Raw genomic sequence first — 26,728 nt, 5'->3', positions numbered from 1 at the left:
ATTTGACTTTTCTTTTTCATATTTTCCTTCTAAGTTTCCTAAATTTCATCTTCAACCATCCATAATGAAAAATCCTGATTTTCCTAATACACGTTTTAAACTTTCCTTTGCCTTTCTCCCTCTTTCCTCCCATTTTTCTGTGGAAAAAAAAAGGAAGAAAAAAAGGGAAAAGGGTGCAACAGAAAGAAGTTCTTCAGTTTTTCTAAAAACTCTAGAAATCTCTACAAGATATGTTGTGTTGATTTATTATATGCAGTTGAGTTTTGAAATATTTGTGCTAATATTGCCATGAGTTACTGTAGGGAATGCAGTTAGTTAACAGAGCCTTAGTGTCTAAAACCTTACTAATGCACTCTCTCTTCTCTTTAATCCTTGTTGAGAACTGGATTGAGATACTGAAGCAGGAGGGAAGGAAGAGGAGTTCCTGAATTAGCAAGCTGAGGTTTGTGAAAGGGTTACTGGCTATTGCTGCTGAAAAGCGGAAGGGAAAAATGAGTTTGCTTACATGCAGTGCCAGGTTGCAAACAAAATACTTATTTCACAGGCTAGCTGATGCTAGAGAGCAAAATGAGATCTGATCTTTCAGCTGGGAGGCCTTCAGGAATCGTCTGAACAAGATCCATAAACAACTGAAAGGACGACTTTAAGAACCTCTCTCTCTCTGCTTGGTATGCTGCTCGTTTATCATTGTGCTGAAATGGAATCCCCTTTAAAAGATATAACGGCTTCTTGTTTACTTAAACACAAAGTGGATGATGGGCTGAAAGGTTTTGCTGCCAGTGGAGCAGTCATGGAGAGCTTGGTACAGCCCTGGAGCTGGAACAACTATGCAGCTCCCACGTTCTGAGCTAAGCCAAAACACCGGGACCTGGTGGGGAGGCACCCACCTCCACACGAGGCAGAGGTGGTGCAAAACAAGGGCAGCAGGACTTGGCTTTGTCAGGCTTAGCTCTGGAGTGAGCTTTTCCCTTCCCCTTTCCCTTCTTGGGGAGCCAGGAGCTCTGGTACATCGCTGGGGACTGTGGCACCTCCCTGACTCCATCCCTTGGAACAAAAGGAGTTTTGCTGAACTCTAAAGGAATTAAGGGTCAATATTTATATTGAGGAAGCACGTTTTAAAACATAAGGGAAATGGAGCAATGTGCCATGTTGTGACATGGTTAAGGGCAAGGCTCCCCACGCAGAGAAGGGCACTGAAAAGCGTGCGCCTGCTGCAACCTCGCCAGGTCCCCACCGAGCACCATCCTCCTGGTTCCTCTGCCTGGTACCAATTCTTGCAGAGCAGCAGTGTTTGTGCTGAGTCCAGGATCTTCCCATTGGTGACATGGAGACCAGTGGTTTCTGTCAAACTTAAACACTTGTTTTGCAGAGCCTGAGCTGTGCCTTCCCCTTCCCACCTTCATTCCCTCCTGCTGTGTGTTTGGGTGGTGGTGGGACAAATGGACAAACCTGTCCCTGGCCAGGAGCAGCGCCTGGGAGCTGTGACTATGAGCAAGATCACAGCATTTTGCAGCCTGCAGCTTGCTACTGTCTCAAGCCAGGTCCTTGAATGGCAGCTTCCTCAGGGAGCAGTGCAGTCCTGTGCGGGCAGCAGACTGAGCTCTGGCTGCAGTGCAGCCGGCAGCATTTACTGGGATTTTCTTAAAGCTTTTGTCAGTTTCCCTTCCACAAGTGAGTCTCTGTCCTGTGGGACACCAGCCTCCATAGGGGCCAAGGCATGAACCACACACTCAGGAAGCCAGTTGTCGTTCTGGTTAGTTTTCTTTTTTTGTTTTTTGGGTTTTTTTTTTTTTTTTTTTTGCTTTTTTTTTTTTTTTTTTGTTGTTGTTTGGTTTTGTTTTGTTTTGTTTTGCTTTTAATTCGAAATAACTCTTTGAAGCAGATTCAGGGCAGATACCACTGACCTCTTACCACAAACGTTTAACATGTATTATTCTCAATGATAAAGTCATACAGCTTAAAACACAAAATAAAGGGTTGGGGGGTAGAGAAAGAGGACACTGCCTTTGTGTGAATCCAGTTCCCCAGTCTGGAAGAGCAGAAATCCAGTCCCCGTGGCTGGCTGGGCACGAGGCAAGTGTCCCGAGGCCCCATGCCCCCATCCTTGGTTCATCCTCACCTCTGGTCCCGCAGTGTCCCACTGCCCCAATGGATGCCATCCGTGGTGCTGGGGGTACCACCTCCTTAAGTGTTGTGGATGTGGCTTCTGTCGAGTCTAGTCTAGGAGTATAGGTCTGTCTTTCTGACACGTGTAATGTTGTGTAGCAGTGCTCTGGTTCAATAAAGCTTTCATATACATAGCAGCAATGAAGTCTTGCCATCAGGTGACGTAAAGGGGCAGCTATTGGGCAGGGCTGGCGGATGTGGTGGGGGCCACAGCCCCCCTCTGTTTGCTCTTCCTCTTCTTGGTGCCAGACTTTGCATCTTTGGTGTCTTTCCGATTTCTGTTCCCATTCGTATTATCTTGCTTTCCTTGCTCATCCTTTTTCTTCCTTTTCCCTGCAACAAAGCAAAGCGCAGCAAAGGAGGATCAGGCCTGGATCTGTCTCTGCAGTTTCCAGCAGGACTCCTGATGCATGCATTTCCCCGCTGCTGCCCGAGGCCTTTTGCTGTCACACTGCTGCCTGCATTGCTCGCAGCCAGGTGGGGCTCAACCCTCCCTGCTCTTACTCACTGCTCAGAACCGGTTCCCCTCCAAGCAGCCAACCCAGCCACAATCCTGTCCACCCCATAAGAGGATGACCAAGTCACCATTCATCCTATTGACACTGCATTTCCAGGGGAAAGCACAGACCTCAGCACTCCCATGAAGGAGACGACAACTCCCATTGCTGCAGCACGCAGAGATTGCTCAGCTGCCTTGTTTGCTAAAGTACCCACATCCTGCAGGGCAGGCAGCAAGCCATAGGGCCAAGGGGCTGCCCAGATGCTCCATCCCATTGGGGTCCCCCTGGGCGCTCTGCTCCCTGACACAAATCCCCCATGCCATACAGAGGTGGTGGGATTTACATTTACAGTGTTGAACTGTTAGGCTGAGCGCTGCCACGTAAAGAGGTGCTGGGGGAAATGAGGCAATGCTCCACACTCACCTTCGGGGCATTGGCTCTTCTGCACAGTGCATCTGCGCACCTCCGTGGTGGCGGGGCACAGGGACACGTCCCCAGAGGGAGCCTGCAGGATCCGCCGCGTTCGGTCCTCGTTCCCCTTCTTGAAGCCACACAGCTTCCTCTTCTTGGAGCAGGGCCCCCAGGGCCCCCACTCACTCATTTCACATTGTGCTGCCAGATAACAAGAGAGGCCAGAGGTATCTCTCATTTCTCTCTGCTGCACCTCTGGGAGTCCTCCCACCCCTTTCCCAATAGAGCCAGAGCAGTGTGTGCATTTCCCCAGCAGTTCCCAGGTTTCCTGGCACCCCCCCTCTCCTACCACACCATGAGCTCTGAGCACTCCAAAAGCAATCTGTATGAATACTGCAGTGCCCATCCATGCTGTGCTCAGCCAAAGGCTGGGTACAAGGCTGCCTGAAGTATTTCCCATTGGGCACCAACACAGCATCCCTGAGGGGTTGGTTTGATCACCTAAACCAATGTGTAGTAATAGATGCATTGACAGCTCAGTGTTGCTTACCAGGACTGCTGCACTCCATGGTGCCGTTGGCAGCAGAGTAGCCTTCAGGGCATGTGACATAACATCTCCCTTTGTGCAAATACAAACCTTCCTTACATTTTGTGCAAAAGTTTCGGCTGAAGCAGGACTCACAGTTCTCGATTTTGCATTCTGGAGAAAAAAAAACCACAAAGTCGTCATGAAGCCTGACGTGAACACAACTGCTGGCAGCCCTGGTGAGCAGAGCAGCACACAGGAGCTGTGTGTGTGCCCAGGCTGGGGCTGCAGCCATACAAGGGGTTGAGTGGGCAGGGAGAAGGTGTGGGCAGAGACATAACTGAGCACTAAAGGCTCAGGAGCTCCAGAAGTTCCCCACAGTTTGCTCCTGGCTCCAGTGAGAGTCTCTGTTTGCCCTGCCAGCCCTGCTCATGCAGATTGCTTGGATGCTGGTTTCCTCTGAGCTGCTCCCTGCTGCAGGACAGAGCCACTATGCTGCAGCAGCTGCCAGGTGGACGTCAGGCAGGGTGGAAAAGGTTTGGGCTCGTGTTCAGCTTGAGCATCATTTTGCCAAAATGGGAAAGTGCAAAGAATAAAGCCCAGTGTCAGCTGCTCCAGCTGCAGCTCCAGCATGTGCATCAAAGAAAGCGAGCTGGATGGAAACCTGGCTGTGAGGTGGTTTGCATAGAACTGCCAGGGAAGTGATTGCATTTTTCCACACCAAGCTTCATTCTGGTGCTTTGGCCGAATGAGGCAGAGCTGGGCTGAGGATCCCGTTCAGAGAGATGGTTTGCTATTCAAATAGGCAGAGAGAAGAGCAGGAACTTGTGCCAGCACTGCTCCTCCTGCTCCCTCCCAAAGACAAGGGGTGTCAGCATCCCTCTCCTGCAGGATCCCACATCCCTGCACCCCTGTGGGGCAGAGTGCACTGTGGCAGAGCAGTGCAGCCCTGCACACGCTGCTGGTGACATACTTGGCTTTCATGGGTGATGCATTCACTGCTACCCTTGCCCACAGCATGGACAGGGACCTGTGGAGGATCTCAGAGCTGATACTCACTGATGCACTTGTTCATGTCTGTATTGCGAAGGCCAAAGTATCCCAGTGGACAGGATGGGAGGCAGATCCCAATTTGCCGGATATCGTTCCTCTCCAGAAGGATGAAGAGCTTGGGGGAACATCTCAGGCACCCGTTGAACTCAGAGCACAGGTCGCAGCCCCTGGCACAGCCCTGGCTCAGCTCAGTGCTAACTGCAAGAGCAGGAGAGAGGCAGTGGTGAGATGGGCATCGCTGCTGTGCAAGAGCCTCTTTGGAGGGCAGCCAGCAGCTTTCCTGGAGACAAATCCCCTTCTGAGGAAAGCTGCCATAAATATTTGATGCAAAGTCTGAGTTCACGTCCTGACACAATTGCTGCCCAGAGAGAACAAATCAAACCTAGCTCAATAATTCATCAACCCTGTCCCTGTGCATGGCTTTGCCTGGGGGACACCTTGGTCACCCTGCTCTGCCTGCAACTCCAGCACCACCAGGACCAGGGCTCAAAAGCAGACACAAACTGCAAGCAGCATTCAAGCAAGACATCACCATACCAGAGGCCAGACATCAGTACCACCCCAGGCACCTCTGGGACAAGCAGGGGACAGAGCCACACAGAGCCAGAGGGAAACCATCTGCATAGAAGCCTGCCTTGTACTTCTTGCCAGGCTGAGTCCCAGCTCTGTCTCACCATGACCCCTCTGACGCTCACTCCATCTGGCAGCACAGGAGATTTCTCTGCCCTCAAAATAGAGATGTGTTCTCAGCTCCTAAGTTTAGTCCAAGAAAAATTCTCAATCCCCTGTCTTGAGAGTTTTCTGCTTTTAATTATCATATAAAATGCTGCTTGTTTTGAAACCCATAGCATTCTTTGCAGGCTAGAATGCAGGTTCTTTTTATTAGTTTATTATGCAAGCAGTGTCCTTGTTTATAGAAAGACTGTGTATGTTAAAATGTATTCTTTTAAATGCTGTGTTTACTACACTTCAAAAGCAGGAGTGGAGCACCAGAGCATTCCCATGCCAGACTAAGTGGTAGGAGAGCTTTCCTTTCCCTCCTGCAGACCCGGGGTCCTGCACGCTCCCTGCTGCCTGTCCTCACCCTATAGTTGGTCCCAGCTCACCTGCAGGGTGCAGAGGCAGCTGCAGCCTCAGAAGAGGAAGCAGAAAGTAGAGGAACTCCTCGCCTGGGGTTCTGCAGTGCCCCGATCCCAGGAGGCTGCTCCATGTCTGGGCTGTGACCTCCATGCGGTGTTTGGGGCTGCAGTTTCATGGGTGTCTGGCCCTATCCCTCCCCATGGAGCTGAGGTCTGCCTCTGTGGCAAATGTATGAGCCGAGACTCACTGGGAGCCATGCTTAATAGCATTAGCCACGACATCCAGCTTTCCCTGTTCTCACGGAGCTCCAGCAGTCAGTTTTAACATAAAATCATTTTTATATAATTCAATTTAAATCAGTTTTAATGTAAACCAGTTCTAAAACAAGCTTGCATAAAGGAGGGGAAACCCATGGGGCTGCTCTTGTGCCTTTGGAGCCAGTCGAGTCCCTGGGTGGGGCTGCCCAAAGCATGCCCTGGTAATTAAAACCCACACTTCCCATGCACCTCGGGTTGCAGCTGGATGGGGACAACCAGGGGAAGAGGGACTGCAGTGGACAGCAACCTGGGACAAGGGGAGGACCCAGACCTCACCAGGCTCCAAGAAACTGTCCACATATGGGCTCATATTCCTGGTCAAATTGGGCAAACATTCCCATTCTGCACAGGCAAACATTCACTATTTGCGTGGACAAGCATTCCCAGTCTGCATAGCATCAGGAGAAGGAGAGAAGAGAAATGTTTCATACATACTTCGCCTTTGCCTCTTGCCCTTCACCACTTTGCTGCCGCCTGTTAGATCCATCGAGCTTAGAAAAACCACCACCACAAACAGTCCAAGCTGCATAGTAACTCTCCAGCGCCGCAGCCCTGTAGCGCAGGGTGATCGGAGTCCGTGGCCACTAAAACCTCCTGGGCTGGCTCAGAGCTGAGAGTCTGTGTGCGACGCCTGGTGCAGGACCATATCCACCAGCTACCACTGCAGCAGCAGAGACCTTAGGTAGCAGGTAACATGGTTCTACCTTCATCCCCATATGGAGCGCAGGAGCTCGGATCCAGTCCCATCGAGGGGTTGGGCAGTCAGCGTTAGCTGCTCGGAGTTTCCACGTGCAGGTGCAGGAACTGGAAAGAAAAAGGAGAAGGGATTAACTCTGCTGGATGACAAACACTGGTCTCCATCGTTCCCATGCAAAGTGGATTGGGTTGGCATTGCAGTGAGTCACGGAGCAGAACTGGGGGAGCAGTGCATGGGGGGAATCCCTCTCCAAGCCCACCTGCAAGTCATTGCTTGGCTTAATAACAGCACATGGCTTTCCCAGGGAAATGCCTGATGTTGTCATGCCATCTGCTGATGCTGCACGTGGTTGTAGCTCTAACGTGTTTATTGTAGTGCCAGTGCTCCTCAGCAGATGGTTGCTCTGGGCTGCCAGGAGCCCAGGATGTTTCCCATTGGGTGAGCACCTCTGGGGACTGGGAGTAGAGTTGGGAATGGAGCGACCCTGAAGAGCTTGGGGACTTGTCCCCGAGTTTGGGGACGGGCCAGGATTGTCCTGGACCTGCTGAAATGTTGCAGTTCTGCTCTTAGAGTGATTGCAAACTCCTGAGCTCCCCTTGGAGCAGCAGTGGCACAGCTATATGCTCTAGATCAGCCAACAAACATGCTCAGAGCAAAGAGATGTGCAATTCCAGGAGGACAGGTGACATGTTCCTCTGCTTAAAGTCTGGGAGAAGAAAGAAAAGCCCAATGCAGAGGGCTGTGGGATGCTGAGCTGTTGCTGTTGCAGTGATGCCAGACCCAACCCACGGTGTGCAGGGATGCTTGCAGTTCTGCTGGGGGAGCAGCTCTGTGCTCTGCTCTGGGGAAAGGCCACGAGGGTGGCTTTGTGTCACTGGGAGTGGAGGAAGTGTGACTTCTAGGCTGAACAGAAAGCTCTGACCCAGCACAACAGGGCTGTGCTCCTCTCTACACAGCTGGCAAACCACAGCCCCACCAACTGCTGCCATTGTGTGGGAATAAAGGTGACAACATTCACTGTGTGAGGTCAGTAGAAATAGAAAATGGTTTTAATCCTCTTATAATAACTGTGCGATCACCAATGCCCCAAATGGGCAGTGGTGATGAGGCTGGAACAATGCCCGGCTGCAACTTGCAGCATTGGGAAGGGGTGCAGGACCCCATGCTCAGCCATGCTGAGGGGTCACCCTCCATCTCACAGCACACATGGACCCCATGGCTGGAGAAAACATGGGAGCCATCCAGCTGGATAGCAAGCCCTGTGCCCAGAAAGGTGCTTCCTGCTCCTCAGTATCAACACTGAGAGACCACGAGCAATCACACAAATTATAGAAAAGCTCTTCAATGCCTCTCACAGCAGCAGTAGAGGGGAAGCTGCTGGAGAAAGCGGCCCTTGCAGCAGTGCAGCTAGATGCTGAGATGAGTGGGAACTTTGGGGCAGTGCTGATTCCAGCACACCAACACTGCTGGAAGGGCACCACAGGGCACTGCTGGCATCCGCCTGCCCAACAGCTTTGAACTTTTCACTGTATTCATCCTGCAGATCCCCTGAGAGCTGCTGGGGCAGGAGCACAGCACTGCCCATGTGCTTGTTGTTACAGCCCACGGCATCATCCAGGGGATTTTCAAATAAATAATTAGGCTCTTGTGTAAACACCAACTTGTTCTGCACTTCCCAGCCTGTTTGCTGCAAGCTGCTCTATAAACACTGTCAAGTGCTTAAGCTGGGCTGTTTGGGAGTGTTTACCGGAGAGAAGATCTGTGCAGAGATCACACCACTGAGCTGCTGCAGCCTCTCTATGTGCAGCATTCATGGGCACGTGCATGGGGCAGCTTGCACAGAGCAGTGAGGATCCTCTGGGGAGCACAGCATGGCATGGCACAGCATGGCATTCCATGGCACAGCACAGCACCACATGGCACAGTAGAGCGTGGTACAGTATGGCACAGCATGGCACAGCATGGCACAGCACAATGTGGCACAGCATGGCATGGCATAGCACAGCCCAACATGGCATGGCACAACATGACACACATGGCACAGCATGACACAACACAGCATGGAGTGTGATGGTGTAGCACGGCATGGCACAGTATGGAACAGAATAGCACAGAATGGCATGGCATGGCATGGCATGGCATGGCATGTTGTAGAACAGCATGGCATGGCACAGTGTGGCACAGCACACCAGGAGGAGCTCAGGGATGCTCACCAGCAAGAGCAGTGCTGTGCCAGTGCAGCAGCACAGAACGAACTCTCCTCAAATTAGCGCTGAAGGCTGCATCAGCAGAGCACTGCCACCACTGCTCCGACTGCACTGCTGCTAATCCCTGCAGCGTGAGGCTGACGCGTGTCCCAGGAAGTACACGCTGAACCAGCTCTGTGTACTTTGCTGTTTACACAACAGTCACAGTACAGACAAACCTCTCCCCGGTGCGGGGACAGCAGCGGGATGCTCTCAGGGAGCAAACACTGCCCCGTGTGCCAAGAGCCAGTGTGAGGCTGTGCTTCAGCTGCACAAGCACAGGGGCAGGGAGTGCCATGGGGAACTCAGAGCTCTGAACACGAGCACTTTCTCCTCCTCATCTCCTTGCAGTTGTGCACTTTCCACGTTCATCCGCCTCAGCAAACTCCATGTGCCCATGGTGTGCCCAGTGAGAGAGGAGCTGAGATCCCAGCACTTCCCACCCTCAGGACACAAATTATGATTCTTTACACTGTTGTAGCCATCAGTCATGCTCAGGTTGCTGCAAACAATTCCCAGTCTAAACATTAGCAGGATTTATGCCATTATCCCATCGACAGGAAGAATTTAGGGTAACCCGAATTACTCTGAATTCATTTATGGAGAGACCTGGCCCCTGCATCTGTGATGACAGTAAGCCTTGTTTGCAATTCAATCAGGATAAATTGGTCCTTGGGAGATCCGATACAAACCAGAAAATGTAAACCATCCAGATAATTTACCATTAGTCCTCCTACACACAAGGTGAGAAAGACCAACATTATATCCCCAGGATATTCGAGACCTAATCCGCAATAACTAAATTGCTGATATATTGCCTCTTGCTGGATGTATCAGGCTATCAGTAATGTAAACGGACACTCCAAAGGTTTACTGAAGTGGGAAGAGAAGGACCAGATGTTGGGTGAGGGCTGGAGTCAGGACAGCAGCCGGGAGCTGCCCGTGGGATGCTGGACAAAGGAATTTGAGTTTCCACATCCTTGAGATGGGCAGATAATTTGGATTTCACCTTGGCAGCCTCTTTGAGGGGCGGAAAGATACCAGGAGACCAGATTGCATCCATTTATTCTGCCTTCCCAACGATGTTGCTCCCAATTTCTGCTGCAGCAAGGCTGGGTCCCACCAGGTGGGACATCACCAGCTGGAAAGCAGGCATCTTTTAAACAAGCAGAAGCCCACACATCCGTTTATCTCACCACATGCCTTACCCTCCCTTGGCAAAAGCCACACTGAGATATCTGAATCTCATGGGCTGAGGTGGGGCTGGGGCCTGGCTGCAGCCTTTGGGAGTCAGAATTCAGCATCCAAATAGGCACAGAGACCAGAGTCCCATTGGCACCTGCAGAGCTCATTGCATCAGAGCTGAGCGCAGGCAGGAGCAGGACAGAGGGCTGAGCACTGCAGAGCAGCTCAGCACCAGCTCCCTACACCAGGACTCTGCAAATGCAGAACTGCACCATGCAGAGGGCAGGGGAAATGGGTGAGGGCTGCAAGATGCAATAGCAGCAGCAACATCAAACGCTCCACCCATCTCAGAACCCCTGAACAGCTCACTCCCATCACCAGTGAGGGCCTGAAGTGCAGAACTGGAACTGCAAAGGCCATTTTCACCAAGAGCACATCATGCTCATTGGTGGGAACTCTCTTACTGTCTTTCCAAGTGCAGTTTTCTTTGCAGCAAGGCAGAGAGCAGCGACATGCTGCACAAGGAGTGCTTTTGGAGCATCCCATGCATGCATGGCGTGGGCATTGTGCTCAGCCCGCGAGCGGCCCCGTGCAGTGCATGCAGAGCCACTTTGTTCTGCCTAATCCCTGAAGCAATAAAAGAAGGCTGCATTAAGTCAAATTTCCGAACCAGAAGGTCTTCATTTGATATTATATCCGAGTGCCAAGTTCTGCAAAATCCCTAACCCATAAACTTCACTGAAAAAATAAAATAATAAAAAACAATCTGGCAGCGGCGTTCTCCACAGCATTGTTGAGGTCTGACTCCTTCCACCAGCTTCTGCACTGCATTCCCCCGTATCTCAGAGCCGTGCTGTGACCCCATGAGTGGGGAACACGGAGAGCAGTTTCCTGCCTGCGGGTGCCCCTCTTCCAGGTGGTACCACGTATCCCCAGCGCCCGCTCTGCTCTGCTTGGGCACCTTGCACAGTGCCCAGCACAGTAGCAGCTCTGAGTACGACAGCAATTACTGGTGCCACAGCTTTCGCTCTGGGAGTGCTTGTGTTCAGCATTGTAAAACACCAGGAAATGTTTTGCTGGGGGATTTCCACTGCCCTTCCTGCTAGCACAGCCAGACGCAGCGGGATATGGGCTGTGCCATGCGGCTGCTCACCCTCCAGAGCAGCTAGCAATGCATTGAGGCCATCCCAACGTCATTGCAGAGCTGGAGCCTGCCTGGGGGCTTAGATGGAGTCACCGAAAAACCCAGTGTGGTTGATTTAACTTCACAGCAGAAATCCAGCCTCTCCCAGGTGACAGGCAGGGACATGGTGCACTACAACAGGAGCAACCAAAGCAAAATTCAGAGCAGGAGTTCCAAAGCAGACCATTTCAGACCATAGCAGGCCAGGTGGGCTCTGAAAACCAGAGCCTTCCACCAAAAGAGCTCCTCAACAAACAGCCCTGGGAGCTGCATCGCTGTGCAGCGGGGTGCTGAGTTTCACTGTCAGTGTGGCCAAGCGAGGGCTGACAGCGATGTCATACAATTGACTCTAAATATATGGTTTTTAAAAGCAAACTTCCAGGGCTTACAGGAGCCCAGTGAGTCACAAGCTACTGTGTAAGCAGCTTCTTCAGGAGAAGGCAGAGAGCAAATTCAAGGCAAAGGCACCTAATGGAAAAAAAAAACAAAAACCCTAATGGAGCAGCACTGAGGACTTTCTGCTCAGCCATAGGCAGTGGAAGCATCACCAGGCTCCCTGCAAGGATCCCCCATGCTGCCTCTCCCACTGACATGGCACCACCTGGGAAACCTGAGCCTCACATGTTTCAGGAGCAGAACAAAAAACACAGCTGGGAGAAAACAGCCAGCAGCCTCAGCATGGGGCATTGCTGCTGCTGTGCTGGTGGGAGGCAGCGAGCAAGGCAGCCCCAGCTTTCTGCTATTGCTGCAAATGCATTTGATCTCTGTGTCTGAGGGGCTCACAGCATCTCATGCCCCGAGGCAGTGGGACCAGCACTGAGCTCCACAGAGCCTGGCATAGCACAGGGGTGGTTTGCATTGAAGACTTTCTGCAGTCATAGGGGGTCATCCCCATGGACAGGTCATTGTGGGCATGGCTGCAGAGTTGCCTCTAGCAGGGGCTGCAAGCAACATGGGCACCTCTATGCTATGGGAAGGAGACAGGTGGCCCTGCTCTCCCACCCCTCTGCTGTCCCCGTGGCATGCTGTATACCCCTTCTACCTTTTGCTTTATTAGCAGCCCCATAACTCGGGCAGAAAGGTGCTGGTTCAGCTCAGTTCCAGCTCAGGTGATGGGAGCACGGAGTTTGCTCTGTGCCCTGCAGCCACCTGTGCACGCTGCATTATTTGGGGTGTGCTGGTGGGGTGGCAGTCCCATCTCTGCAGAGCACTGCTCGCTCCCTGCCGCGTCCCTCAGGGTGGTGCTGCTGCTCTCACAGTGGGGCTGGGTGCACATCCAGCTGCAGGGAGCCTTGTCCCCAGGGGGGCTTCCAGGCATGGCTCAGTGCCTGCATCCCACACAGCCATCACGCCCTGGCCCTGGATGGGCAGGTGGAGGTGAGCTGGCAAGGAGGAGCATGGGGTCACAGGTGGACTTCAGGCAAAATAATTCAAGCTGGATAGTGCTGCAGGCAGAGGTTTTGCTGCAAATGTTGGGTCCTCGTAGGTCTCAGCAAAAGCCTGGCCACCAAACAGCACTGTTAAACACTGCCTCGAGATCCCAGACTTTCAGCTTGCATGGTTATCTGCACCAATGCCCAGAAACCTGTGCACAGGAGAGCAAAGGCTCCATCCTGCCACACTGTGCAATATTGCTTCCACCAGCACTGCCCTGCTGTAGTGCCTTTTTCTGTAAAGCATTCCTTTAAGCCCAAACCTGAACAACTCCTTGCCCATCTCAAGGGGAACGCACGTGTCTGATCCTATAGAAACCATAGAAGCCCAAAGATAAAAACTTGCCGGTGTCAGCAACACACTGTGCCCTGGCTCCATAGGTGTGCAGGACCACAAGGACGGGTCAGACCTGGCCATGACCTGGGTTGGTGCTGGGGACACCCAAGAATGGAGCCGTGTCCCTTCCTGCCCATGGGACAGAGCCTAACCCGTGGCTTGCCCGCCAGCACCCAGACACAGCAGCACTTCCCCTGCACAGCAGCATGGGGTGTTAACACTGTTGTCTAATTATTCCCATGATCACTATTAACCATTTTCTTACCAATCCCCCACCCCAAATCCCAAGGAGCACACACTTACCCCGCACTGCTCAGCTGCCTGCTGCGTCCCCATGGGTCCCGTCCTCTGGAGCAGACAGTTTTGCATGCAGCAGGACAGTATCGAGGCAGTAATTACTTAATGGGTCAGTTCCCTCATTGCAGGGCACGGGCACGCTCCTCTCCGCCAGCCACTGGGACAGCAGCAGCACACTGAGCAGCTGTGGGACCCCGCAGCCAGCCCTGAACCCGGCACCAGCAGCACACCGAGCTGCACATCCAACAGCACACCGAGCTGCACACCAAGCAGCACACCGAGCTGCACGGCTCGCCCCTCCGTTGGGGAGCTTTGCAGCGACACGGGGCAGAGCAGCAGCCCGGCTCCTTTGCGCAGCCCCTCTCACCTTGGGGGTGGGGGATCCCGACAGATCGGGCTGTGATTTCTCACAGCTTTCATTGTCTGAACTCATTATCCGCGTTGCACAAGGCAAACCCGCAAGTCGGATGCTGACAAGGCTCGCGTTCCTCATTAGCAGCCCACATTGCAAAAGCTTCATCTAAACAAACATGCATTCTGAAACCCTTACCTCTGACTTGTCACTCCCTCATCACTGCTGCAAAGGCTCTACTGGTTTTAAACCACTACCAGACCAACTACAAAAATCCTCAGTTCCTCCAGCGAAAGTTACGTGCGCGTTTCTGTCAAAAAAAATACAAAATACTTTCATGGCGAGTTCATGGAGCAGGCTGGTGCTCTTGGGTCTGGGGGCTCTGTTCACGTGTCTGTAAGCAGGTTCCTAACAGCATCCCAGGCTTTGTGCAGAGAAACAAACCCTTCTGTGATGTGCAGGATTTCAGCTCGTAAAGATCGCCCAGGCTAGTTCATACTCCATCAGCCCACGCTGCTCCCTGTGTATGCAAAGCAGAAAGTATGTGATCATATCAGAGCAATTTGCACATTAATAAATCCAGGTCTCAATGCCGTAGACTCCATCCCCATCCACCGGGTAGGGTTTTTTTATTATTATTATTACCAGAGTATCCAGCTTTGTAAAGGCATCTAGTGCAAACTCCTGCATGAGGGAATTCCACCCCACTAGTACCACCTCCTAAGACAATATCCAGCCAAAATATTGTGACTGTTGCAAAACCCGGACTGGAGCTTCACAAAGGACCTTCCAGCATTGCATCCAGAGCCAACGGGGTCTCAGTAAATTACTGCAGAGTGACACAACATCTCGTTTTCTTTGTAGTCTTTTTTATTTATGACAGTTAATTCCGAGTTATTACTAACATTTCAGTGGTAACTGGCATATGAAGTCATCAGCTGTCACAACTGCATCTGTTAATAAACATGTCAGATATTAAAAGCAGCTTATTATTCTCCGGAGGGGGGGGAGGCACCGAGCTGATGAGCTTTACAGCCTGGTTATTTTTCCATCCCTGTAGCTGTGCAACAGGAGGAAACGCTCAAACGTGGGAAAGCACCATCCTCGCCATGGGGCCGTGCTGCTCCCTACCCCAAGCCCTGTCCTGTCTCCTCCTCGCTGTGTCCCTGCTCCCTTTCATCTCCCTAACACAGGAGTGACACGGGACCAACTGCTCTGCACGGGGCATGTGTGCAGGGGAAGGGTGGCACCTCCCTGGCGTCTCCAGGAGCCACCATAACTGGTGGGCTGGTCAGGATGCAGCTGGGCAGCAGCCAGCACCCTCACTGCCTGCACCCAGCTGTGCCTGCTGCAAAGGAGGACCAGGAGAAGGTGGGCAGCAGTGGTCCACAATGTCAACAACCCTCATCCCCGTTTCTGTGGGGTAGACATGGTGCCAACCACCCCGGGTTCATCCCCCAGTTCTTCTCCATTGCCATCTGGAGCCAGAAATCAGGGTCTCTAGCTCACTCCCACCCATGGGTGGCTTCAGGGGGACACTCAGGTGTTATACATGGGACAGCAATGGTCATCCCAATATCTCCCTTCACATCCAACTCCACCATTCTCAGCACACGAGGATGCAGCATGTCTTCTTCCTGCCTGGCTCCATGGCCCTGCCTAAAGCTTTCCTCATCATAATGCCTCTGCCTGCCTCTGTCCAGAGGTAATTTGCATGATGGGGTCTTTGAGGGGTGATGTCAGCAGTGACACCATCCAACCTTTCTATGTGTAGGTTAGTTGGGATCACCCAGCAAAGCAGTTCCCTTGCAGCCCAAATGTGTGACTGCAGTGAGCAGCAGCCTGTGGAGCTGAAGAAGGCAGTGCACCAAATGCTCCATCTTTGCTTTCCTCCTTCTGGCCACTGTTCTTCCTCCAGCCATCACTTCTGTGCTACAGTATTGATCTGAACCAGGAGACAGCAGATTATCCCCAGAAACCACTCTCAGTGGTTGGATGAGAGATGAATGTGATGTTTGCTCTAATTGCAGCGCTGTTAATGAGGTCGAGAAGCAAAGTCTCTCCTGGACTGGGATGAGGCGGGCAGGAGGATCCCTTAGCAGGCATTCGCTGCAGCCACCACTGCCCCAACGGCAGCTGTGGCCATGTGGCTCCAGACGGCCCCGATCCCCCGGGAAATGGGTCAGCATCCCTCCCATCTGAGCACATGGCGGCCTTCATTGTAGGTGTGAGATCCACTGGAGCATATGCCATCGTCCTTCTGTAATGAGTAAAATTCTGTCTTTGCCTCCAAATTATCACAGGGACATGATGGGAGAGTAGGCTGTGCCATGCAGGGTGTCTAAAACTGCAGAAGTCTCAAAGAAACGAGGAGCTGTGCTGTCTTCACTTCATCACTGGGATCTGCGTTCTTCAGATGGGAAGATAGGAAACAGCCCAAAACACACAATGAGGAAAATTCAGCAAATGCATATGGAAGTTTGATTTGTCCTGAATTTTCTTTGGCACTTTGTTCAGTATCCCTGCTTTCCTACTCGTAACCAGCACCTTCTGAGCTCACTGCTGTCTCACAGGAGCATTACTGAATGTGGTTTGAGCACTGCACAGATGCAAAGTGGGCAGTGCCATCGGTCTCCATATCAGAGGGCTGTTCTACTTCTGCATGGAGATTTCTGCTCTCTATCTTAGAAGTCTTGAAGTGATACCCAACGTTGCTGAGACAAAATCCCATAATGGAACCTAAGAGCGAGCAAACTCATGGACAGAAGCTCTGCACGTTATTCTCATGTGGGATAACCAAACCTTTTCCTTCCCAGCCTCTCTCAGCCCAGCTGACAGCCGTAGATCGAGTTTCAGTGCGGAGCAAATGTTTATAACTGAGCAATAAACCCCTGAAGACAGAGCTTTATGGACAAATCCGGCGGTGGGAATGGGGCTACTGGGCACACCGGTAATTAGCGAGCAGTGCTGCATCTGACTGAAGGCAGGAGAGGGGCTTGCCAGCTCCCTGGTGTTAGGAGGTATCATTGCAGAGGACGGTAAATCACACTAAATCCTGCCTTAACACCCCGCACAATAAATCCAGCACCGAGTCCCACATTTCTCCCCCTTCTGACAGGCAGCTAATTTACCGCTTTGTTTTTCTTTTGCTAATGGCTGTTGAGGCTGATCCTAAATTAATCCTGAACAGGCTGTTTCTCTCTTATACAAAAGAACATGAAATTCCACATTTTCACGGGGTAAAAAAGCCAAGCTGCTCCCGATTGGAAGCAGAGCTGCTGTCTCGGAGGTTCCCATCTCAGCAGGTGCTGGGGCAGCAGCAGCACAGGGGCTTCAGGAGATCCCACTCCTCCTGCTCAACCACCCCAGGGTTTCATTCCCAGCATCATCTCTTCTTGCTTACAAGCAGCCCAGTGCAATCATGGAGAAGATCACCAGATTTACTCCTCCAACAGCAAAAGCATCAGCCTCAGCAGAGCACCACGCTGCTACCTCTAGGAGCATTGGACAGATTGCTGGCCAGTTTGCCACCCTACTAATATTTGCTTTCATTATTAAGGTGACACAAAAAGCCTTTGCTCTGAACCCTGAAGACCTGGTGTTCCCATCCAAACCCATAGATGGGAAAGGCATGGGAAACCTCCTTTGTTTGGGGCTTCCCTGGGATCCTGCCCTGGAAGCACTGATACCTTTCTGCACCTGAATTCAGCAAGTTTTGTTGTGTTATGTAGCAAAGTGAGCTGGAGGTCTAATGCTCAGCCACCAGAGCCCCCCAGCCTGGGTGATGCTGCCTGGCTGGGCTCCAGCCACCCCCTTGCAGAGCTTCTTGTCTCACTCCTCACAAAGCAGCGCTGCGCCCACTCCAAAGAGGAGACTCCTCCAGTCTGTGAAGAGAAAACAGCAGCTCCCACAGCCCCAAACTCAACGCTGGGGCACCCGGCTTCCCTTCCCATTGAAACGCTGCTCTTATCCAAGCTTCCCCAGCTACATCTCCTGCCCTACATCCCCCTGTGCCCCCAGCTGCTAGGTGACAACACCCCCGAGCAGAGTCCCCACCCCTCCTGGGGACAACCAGGTTGGCACCATCTCTGCACCTTCTCACTGTGCATGGCACATCCCCACCCTGCAGCTCCGGTGCTGAGCACCACAGCTTGGGGCAGACCGTGCTCTGCTCCGCCTGACATTAACCCTGTCTGCAGATACCAGTGCCTACAAGTCCTCTGCTGGCACACAGGATGCATTACTCATGCCCCGTGCCTCATCAGCCTTTTGATAATATCTCAGCATAAGCAGAAAGCAGAGAAGACTCTCACAGAGACACCAGGAGGAATGAGAGAACTTGCTGAAATCAACTCTGAAGTGCTGCAGCTCCAGACCTTCCCTGCTCTGCTTCTCCGCACCCTTCTTTGACAAAAAGGTTTGCTTTGCAGAAGGCTTATCTAGTGCAGGATGATTGATAGCCTGGGCAATTGTTTTTAATAATATCTGAACACCTGCAGTCCTCAGTTCCCAGTAATACAGTTATCCCAAGTGCCTAACTTATTGCATAAACAACTGCTCTGGTTGCAAAGACAACTATCAAGTTCCCAACGCAGCCGCACTTGGGGGTCACGCACAGGGGCACGCAGGATCATTCCTCCCACACGGCCATGGGGAGCTGCTCTGCTCTGGGATCACTGCAACGTGCTGCTTTTCTCCATGGTACAACACCACGGGCTCCTTGCTCACCAGGCATGAGTGGGCAGGTGGTGACTGCGAGCGCCAGCAGCACACGTGCATGCACCCAGCAAGCCGTCCTGCTCTGCAGCATCTCATCTCTGCCTGGCATCACGTGCATGCTGGGAAATGCTCCTTTTCTCGCTCGCTTCGAAGGGCCTTTTCCCCTGTTGTTTGAGGAATGCTGTTTGAATTAGCTCCACGGATTGCAAACAGACCCCGTTGTTTTCCTTTCCCGATGCAGTGAGGCTTCTGTTCTCTTTGGCCTGCTGGATTAACCAGGGGGCCTCACACGCTGACCCCTCTGCAGCTCAGGGAAGCTAATTTAATCCCAATATTGTTACAGATCACAGCAGGACAGATCTCGCAGATTCCTTGAGGCAAAGCAGCTCTCTGGCAGGGACAGCAGCACTCTGTTTGTGGAGGCAGGAACCTCTGCAATTTTTTTCTACAAAATTTCCTCTACAAAACTCAGGAGGCTGGGGAGCAGGCAGCAGCAGGGGGGGGTGGCAGGGGCAGCTCTGGGCAGACAGTAGTCATGCAGGGAGCTGCTCTTCCTGCATTGCACAGCATCCACAGAGCTGCTCCTCCTGCATCCCGCAGCATCCCTTGGGAGGGTGGGGGCCATAAGCAAAGGTGATGCAGCCAAGCATCAACTCGCTATTCCTTTTCCTTGATATTTTTCCCCATGGCACGCACACAAGCCCAAAAACTATCCTATGGATCATCCACTGTGCTGCCCCATGTGCTGCTCCATGCGTTACCCCTGCATCACCCCATGCATTGCCCTCTGCTGGCTCTGAGTTTATCATTCTTCTCCAGCTCAGCTCCTTCTGCAAATGGGACACAGCTGGGAAATCCTTCTCCCCACTGCCCTTTCTGCCCTGCAGTGTGCAGGTGCTCAGTGCTGCAGGCTCTGGGCAGACTGCTCGCTTCCACCCAAAGTAGTTTGCTTCAGGAAAAGGCATCTTTGTAGCAGGACCATCATCTAAACCTCACTTGTACTTTAGTGTGTGCCTTCACTCCCTTTCTCTCCCTTTGCACAAAGTTTCAGCTCTTCTTTGTGTTGATCTTGCCCATCTGAGATGCTCCAGGATTAAAGTCAAATTATTTAACAAACCCACAGAAACCCTAATCTTCATACAGCGTCAGCGTATTTCCAAAATGCATCATCTGGGCTGAAGCACAGGCTGTTCCATGGGGAGCACCACCCCTGGATCTCCCAGCCCTGCTATGGGATGGGCTGTGCAGGGCAGCCCTGCCTCTCTTGAGGGGATTTGATATTCGGGAAAAGTAAATTGCTTTGAGACACTATTAAAGTCAAGCTAAAATGATGACAGGCCACAGGGCTGGAACTTCCAGCACATCCCATAGCTCTGCCCAGAGCTGGAATGGGGAGAAGAGCAGGCAGGAGGAAAGAAAACGCAGTGCTTTGAGTTGAGCAGCTTCTCCCTCCCTGGGCTCCTGGGGCACCCAAAGAGCCACCAGAGCCCATCCTTCCCTCAGCCACCAGCAGCTCTGGGGAACATTCCTGCTGGCTGACATTTCCCAGGGTGGTGAGGGAAGAGGAAAAAAAGGCACTTTTCCCAATATTAATTCTTGCAACATAAAAAACAAACAAACAAACAAAAAAACCCTACCACTCCCCAAAATAACCGCAATAGCTGTAAAGCCTGACACGGCCAGGGGTAGAACTGCTACAGCTTGGCTTGAAAACAGCATTGCCACCCCCTCCAAGCGGTCACATCCCAGATGTGAGACACCATGTGTGACAAAACCCAGAGGAAGGACATGCAGGAGGCCTGTAATTGTTGCAGACTCCCATCTCAGCATGGGGACATGGGTGGGTGACCTCGGGAGTCCCCAGCACTGGTGATGGATGCAGAGGTGGCCCTGTCCTCATGTCCCCATGTCCCCATGTGCATCAGGAGCCTGGGGAGGAAGGCACGCTGAAGGGAGGGAGGAAGGCACGAGGCAGTGAGGAATATCACTCTATGGAAATCAGGGTGAATAAGTAATTTGTAAATGTATTACAAAAGCTGTCAGTGTGCGCTCGCTCTCTGAGCCATTTGCAGTACATCTGTAATGATTTTAATCATAATTAAAGATGGTATCCTGTGAGCACACGGAAGGAGCACGGCTCAGGCTGTGCATACGGCCTTAATTCTGCTGCACTGCGGCTTTGGAGAGATTTCCAGCGGAGCCATCAGCTTTGCTGGTGCAGAGGGGATGTGCATTGTGTTTTAAACTATATAATTAATTGAGTGCCATGCTCTGTAAGGAGCGAATTCTGCCTAGAGATTTGGGTAATTCTATAAACATGGAGAAGGAGCAACGCCCAGTGCTGGACAGGGAGGGGATGGCAGTGTAGAGAGCGGGTGCTGCAGAAAGCTGGGGAGAGGGAAAGGCTGAGATGGGGAGAATGATGGGGGGGGAGATGTGAAAGTGGAGGGCTGGGTGCAGGGTGCAGCCAGCGCTGCCCTGCAGCCCTGGTCCAGACCCATTACTTCATGCTGCACATGCACTCCACTTCAAGCTCCATGTCTGCACGGAAAGAGTCTGTCCATAGTTTAAATATCTTCAAGATGACAGCGTGGAGAAGAGAATGGACTGTTCAGGGCTCGAAAAAGGATGGCAGAGCAGAAAACAATGGTCTGAGGCAAAGGAAAGAATGATTCAGGAGCCCTCAGCCAGAGCCGCGCAGGGCGGCGGAGCAGATGTAGCGACGTCTGCTGCAGGGCTCAGCGGCTGGAGACAGTCAGTGCAAGTTCAGATGAGCCATTCTCTGGGAAAATGCAGTGATGCCTCCAGGGAACGGCTGAGCGCCACTTCTCATCTGCGTGAAATATGTCCCAGAGCTCAGCCACCACCCTCCCTGCAGGGACACCCATTCAGGGCAGCCCCGCACGCTGCGATTGCTCTGAAGGCGCTGAGCCATGAGGTTCAGAAAAGGTGGGTTGTAACAAAAAAAAAATCACTGAAATAACCAAGGGCTCTGCAGGAAAGCTGTGCCAAGTGTGGGGGTGTGGAGGCTTTGGGCAATGGGCAGCTCCCCTCCTCCTGGACAAGGGTTTGCAGCACACACTGTGCGCGGCCACTTGCCCACTTCCCTGCATGGGAAGGTTTCGGTGATGGGGAGAGATGCAGCAGGCACACAGCACGGAAGGCAGTCACTCCCAAAGGGACAAAGGCACAGGGTCATCGCAGAGCCCTGGACATGTCCTGCTTCCATTCCGTGTGTGGAAGAGCAGCCACAGCCTGGGACAGGCAGAGGAGAAGGTTGGAGCCCCACCAGTAGTTAAAGTTCATCAGAAATGAGTATCTATTTCCCTGCTGTGCCCTTTCCAGTCTCCTCCAGCACTTCCAGGTGCGTGCAGGGGGATCAGTGCGTGAGCAGCTCATTGCTGCAGGCAGGAGGTCCCATGGCCAGCATCTGTCCCCAGCAAACAGGAGAGAAGCTGCTTCCTGGAGCTGCCCTTCCATTTACCAGGAGGGGGGAGAAACACTGCAATACTTGCAGTGTCAGCAACAGAGCTACCACGGACCTGACAGCCCCTCGTGCAGCCTTTGCCCTGGAAGCTTCGGGGTTTCATTTTCAATTAAGTTTTTCATATGGTAACATTCAGAACTTTGATGCTACTTTTGCCTAAGAGAGAACATACTTTCACTGTTGTGCCCAGCCCAGGAATGACTTCTCCACTATTAAAATGTAATTTAATTTATCTCCATGGATTTTGTGATGACTGGGATTTGTTCTAAGGAGACCTTTAAAGGAGAACTTTTGCATTATTAAATGTATGTGCAAGGAAGCTGAGTTCTGGCATTCTCTGATAACCAAATTTCTTTTCTAGCCTCCACTATATCCATCATGATAAAAGCCCCTGCCAAAGCCCTAACTCAAGCCATGCTTCTGGCATATTGTGAAACGCATCGGGGGGAGAAGGAAAGAAACCCACAAGATGCTCCAGTGCGGTATTTGTTTTAATCAAAGTTTCAAGGATATTGATGGTTTACCTCATAAGGTAAACATTTGTAGCCCAGTTGCTTTTCCCAGGGCTAAACCAGAAACAAGTGGCTCTCAGAAACTGCAACGAATTTGCTCTGACAGACTCCAGCCTGCCTCAAAATGAGTTTTCTTAAAATTCTCAGCCTTCCTTCCACACGTGGGGCAGCAATGTGAGGGCTTCCTGGGGGCTGCAGGGTGGCTGTGTTTTTGAGGGATGAGCCCACTCCACCTGCACAGCGCAGTGCCCGTCCCCAAGGTCACTGTGTGCTGCAAAGGATGTCCTCCCCTTTGCCCCCTGGCACCCTCAGGCTCACCCAAAAGGTGACAGAGGGGCAGCTTTTGTGCTGTCTCTTGGGGGTGACACAAATCCCCTCCACCCAGTGCAGGCACTGTGTCCCGCAGCCTCCCCAGTAGAGCTGCTCCTGCAGCCCTCCCGTGCTGGTTAACCCCACACTGAGCTGCAGTGACACTATCTAGAATAAGGGAGCAGGAGAGGGGTGAGAGCTGTGGGTGCTGGTGCATGTTTGGGCAGCCTGTGGGATTCTGCTGCTCTGCCTCCTGCACGCTGCACGCACAGCCCGGGTGCAGCACGGCTCTCAGGGCTGCATTTGTTGTGCACAGACAGCTGGCTGCAGGTGTCACCGTGACAGCCATCCTCCTTGGCAGAGCTGGCATCAGTGCACACCAGCTCCAGCTTCATGATCACTACATGCTAGAAGATGGGAAGGCTCCTGGGGCTGATGTCTGCCAGCACACACCTATATGCCAAGAAAACCTCAGCAGCGTGAGCTCCGGGTCCTGTCTGCTCTTCCAAACCTCCCTCGAGAGTCACCATGTGTGTGTCCCCACTCCTAACTGTCCCGAGCACTCACCCAGCTGCAGCTCAGCAAACCCACACCCCACGGTAGGGAACAGCATGAATGATCTTCAGTTCAAGACTCACAGTGCTACTGTGCTCACTATTAAAAGCTCCACGCAGAGCATGAGATTTCCTGCACACAGAGAGGAAGGTATCTGTTTTTAAAGCCTAATTTTATTGCTTCCCTAATGTATTAGCTCATGGACCAGAGCCATGGCAAACCGTGCCGTGAAAAGTGCTCTTTTCCCTAAGAGTATCTCCAGGGCATAACAACGGCTCTGGAGCTGGGGCAGAGCCAAGATGCTTTCACCACCAAAGCTGGCATCGCCCCGGGACTGTGTGCATGGCACAGCACCATGCTGGCAGCACCTGGCATGGGAGCACGACGTGCCTGTGCAGCCCTGGCCTCCGACCGCACAGAGCTGCTGCTCTGCCTTGTGTATAAGTCAAAACCTGTACACCGCTTGTTACGGAGATGCTCGCTATTTTAACAGGCTGAAGTGGGAGAAGGGAAAGAGCTGCCAGCTCCCAGCTGGACTGTGCTGTGGGAGCTAATGGAGGATTAGCCCAGCAGCGTGTCTTTACAAATCGTTGGTTCCCAGAGTACACAAAGCAAAGCTCTGAGCGCCTCAGCGCAGAGGCAGAGACAATTATTTTGGGAAAACGACTGTGCTTTCCAGCAGAGCGAGCACAGATGGGATCCTGAGCACAGCCCTCCCGCTGCTGCCACCAGCTGAGCCCCACTGTCCCCACACTTGTGCATCCCAAAGCAGAGAGGGTTTGCAGAGCAGGGCTGCTCCAGATACCTGCTGGCATGACTTGGAGCAAGGAAACTTTTCCAGGAAAGGGGAGGCTGGTGGGGATGGCTGCTCTGCTCAGCACAGCCTCTCTTCAAGGCGTCAGCCAACTCACAGGCTTGGGATAGGGTGAGACCCTGCAGAGTACTCATAGAGGCTCCAGCGTGCACTGATCAAGGACACAACACAACCCTTCAGCCCTCCCAGTGCAGCATTGCACCCTTCTCCAGACGGGGAGGGAAATCCAGGGCTGCCCCCATTGCATGGACTCATGCTGGAGTTGCCAATCCCCACGCCCTGAGCTGACTGCTGTCACCACATCCCACTGCCACCACATCCCACTGCTACCATGTCTCCCTGCCATCACATCCCACTGCTACCATATCCCCCTGCCATCACATCCCACTACCACTACGTCTTGCTGCCACCACATCCCACTGCCACCACATCCCACTGCTACCATGTCCCCCTGCCATCACATCCCACTGTCACCACATCCCATTGCCACATCCCTCTGCCAGTCCCATGCTGGCCCACGCTGGAGGCTGCAGCACACAACAGAGCTGCAGCACCAAACGCCAACCCATCCCGCTCCCCACACCCGCAGCTCCCCATTGACACAGGGACGTGTTGGATGCCCTCCCCATGCCCTTCCATCAGCTCTCCCCCACTACCAACCCTACACTGAGTGCACAACCACTGGGAGATGAACATGTACTGGGTTGTAGAGGGCACGGGGTGAGAGGAGTGCTGCCCACAGGGCCAGGGTTGCCCCTATGCTGAGCTGGAAGCGTTCACTACTTATTTCACAGCAACTTCCGACATTTCAGAAATTGTTTTCGCTCTGGCTTGGAATGAAGACAAATATTTCAGAAATTTCCTGGATAACATAAAGTTTAAAATATCCTCCGAACTAAAATAGAACGGATAGGCTATATCTCAGCACTTGTGTTATGTCACATTGTGCCAGCTCATGGTACGCTGCGCAGGATCACGGATGGCGTACCGATATAAACAAAAACACAAAGAACGCCAATGAAGAGAGCAGAAAAGAAATGCCGAAATGAGAAATTCTCTAAAATGATTCTTTTTGTTGTTGTTTTTCTTCTGCCTTGTACAAATTAATTCTCCGTGGGGAAGCGCTGGATTTTCTCAAAGAGCACGATCTGGTCTGGAGGAGGAGGAGGAGGAGGACCGCCCCAGAGCGCTCCCAGCAGCACAGCGTGGAGCGGGTCTGCCTGCGGGCCACCCCGGTGCCCTTCCTGCCCCCTCCTCCCTCCACCTCTTATCTTGTTTATGGAAAGCCAAATTGAGCCCCGCTCCGCGCTGTCGGACGGCGAAGATAAAGCCAAGATGGATCAGCCCAGCGCGGAGGTTCACCCCAGAGAGCAGCACCGCGGAGCGAATGGGGCACCCCGTGCCCATGCGGAGGGGCTGGGTGGGCTCTTACCTGGAGTTGGCTCCTGCTGTCCCCGCACATCTCCCACCCGGACGGCTGCTCAGCGCCGGCACCGCCGTCCCGCACTGGGGCTCTGCAGCAGGCTGACCGCCGGGCGCCCGCTGGCACCCATCCCCTGTCCCGTGCCTCTCCAGAAAGGCTCTGCTGGGAAGCAGCGCCGAACCTCATGTCTCCAGCGCTGTATCCACCCCTTCCCACCCTCTTGGGGTTCAGTCCTGCCAGTTCCACTTGTGGGCTGTCCTCACCACTTTGGGCCTTTCTACCGCTCCCCTTCTTGTGGCTCTGGATGTCACCACAGACACGCTTTTATGAGAGTGGGCTTGTGCAAGGCTTGTATAAAGTGTTCTCAGAAATACGAGGTCCTGTCATTTGTAAAACTAATAAAAACGTCCAATAATTTTTACAAGGGAAAAATGAGTCATTGGATGGCACATTTCTCATTACTGGCATTTTACAATTAAAATGAGTATCTATTGAATCAATCCAAAGCTCTTATTGTTAGCAGACACTAATAACTTCCTGAGCTATTGAAGATACTTTTTTTTTTCTGAAGAAACATGACCCCTGACCATTGCATTTCTCGTCGAGAGTGGTATCCAGCTGAGACCAGCTCTGCTCAGCTCCTGCTGGAGTGGTTTCAAACACATCCTGATGAGACTGGTGGCTATAACTGGGTGGGAAATTGTTTTTGAGCCCTCAAAAATGTTCAAGATTTCAAAATTTTTCCCGTTCCACATGGGGATGAATCCAGAATTGTTCAACTTTTTTTTTTTTTTTTTTTAATTTTAATGAAAAAAAAAAAAAAAAAGTTAAAAAATCATGGAAACCATCTCCGGAACGGCCAATAGCCATCGGTCACGCTGAGCAGAGCGGAGCGGGGATCCCGCCCGCCGTGCTGGTGGCTGCACTGGCACAGCCACTTCTCCTCCCTCCCAGCATGGGACGCCCATCCCGGACCTCCCCACCTTCTCTGGTGACAGATGAATCCAGGACAACTTTCCCAAGTCACCGCAGCATCCGTGCATCCCTCAGGCAAACGCCAGCAGAGCCATCGCCGCCTCCTGCCTTGGGATGATGGGTATTTCGGCAACTGCTCGCGCTTTCAGAA

At 52.4% G+C, this 26,728-nt stretch overlaps 1 protein-coding gene across 5 annotated transcripts; it reads right to left on the bottom strand.

The window, feature by feature from the left end:
• Positions 1–764: 764 nt before the first annotated feature.
• Positions 765–25,888, bottom strand: RSPO1 (R-spondin 1). Of its 5 annotated transcripts, XM_031594894.2 has the most exons (8): positions 14,429–14,520; positions 14,228–14,303; positions 13,982–14,093; positions 6,489–6,857; positions 4,663–4,854; positions 3,628–3,777; positions 3,090–3,278; positions 765–2,499 (listed from the first exon to the last, which is right to left on the bottom strand). In XM_031594894.2, exons 4-8 carry the CDS (start codon positions 6,580–6,582, stop codon positions 2,342–2,344), a joined length of 783 nt encoding a protein of 260 aa, XP_031450754.1. In that variant the 5' UTR covers positions 6,583–6,857; positions 13,982–14,093; positions 14,228–14,303; positions 14,429–14,520; the 3' UTR covers positions 765–2,341. The 5 variants fall into 5 exon arrangements, with proteins under 5 accessions (XP_031450754.1, XP_089980435.1, XP_031450753.1 ...); XM_090124309.1 differs by lacking the exons at positions 14,228–14,303; positions 14,429–14,520 and adding an exon at positions 25,612–25,888; XM_031594893.2 differs by having other exon boundaries at positions 13,982–14,303.
• Positions 25,889–26,728: the final 840 nt, after the last annotated feature.

The sequence above is a fragment of the Phasianus colchicus genome, chromosome 24, assembly GCF_987193195.1.
Source record: "Phasianus colchicus chromosome 24, bPhaCol1.hap1.1, whole genome shotgun sequence".
Classification (NCBI taxonomy): domain Eukaryota; kingdom Metazoa; phylum Chordata; class Aves; order Galliformes; family Phasianidae; genus Phasianus; species Phasianus colchicus.
This window is presented reverse-complemented; position numbering and strand designations above follow the sequence as displayed.

Coding starts and splice junctions, on each gene's coding strand:
- RSPO1 (XM_090124309.1), bottom strand. CDS start 6,582: ATGCAGCTTGGACTGTTTGTGGTGGTGGTTTTTCTAAGCTCGATGGAT. Junction 4,855..6,488: donor GGGCAAGAGGCAAAGGCGAA/GTATGTATGAAA, acceptor CTGCTCTTGCAG/TTAGCACTGAGCTGAGCCAG. Junction 3,778..4,662: donor AGACATGAACAAGTGCATCA/GTGAGTATCAGC, acceptor TTTTTTCTCCAG/AATGCAAAATCGAGAACTGT.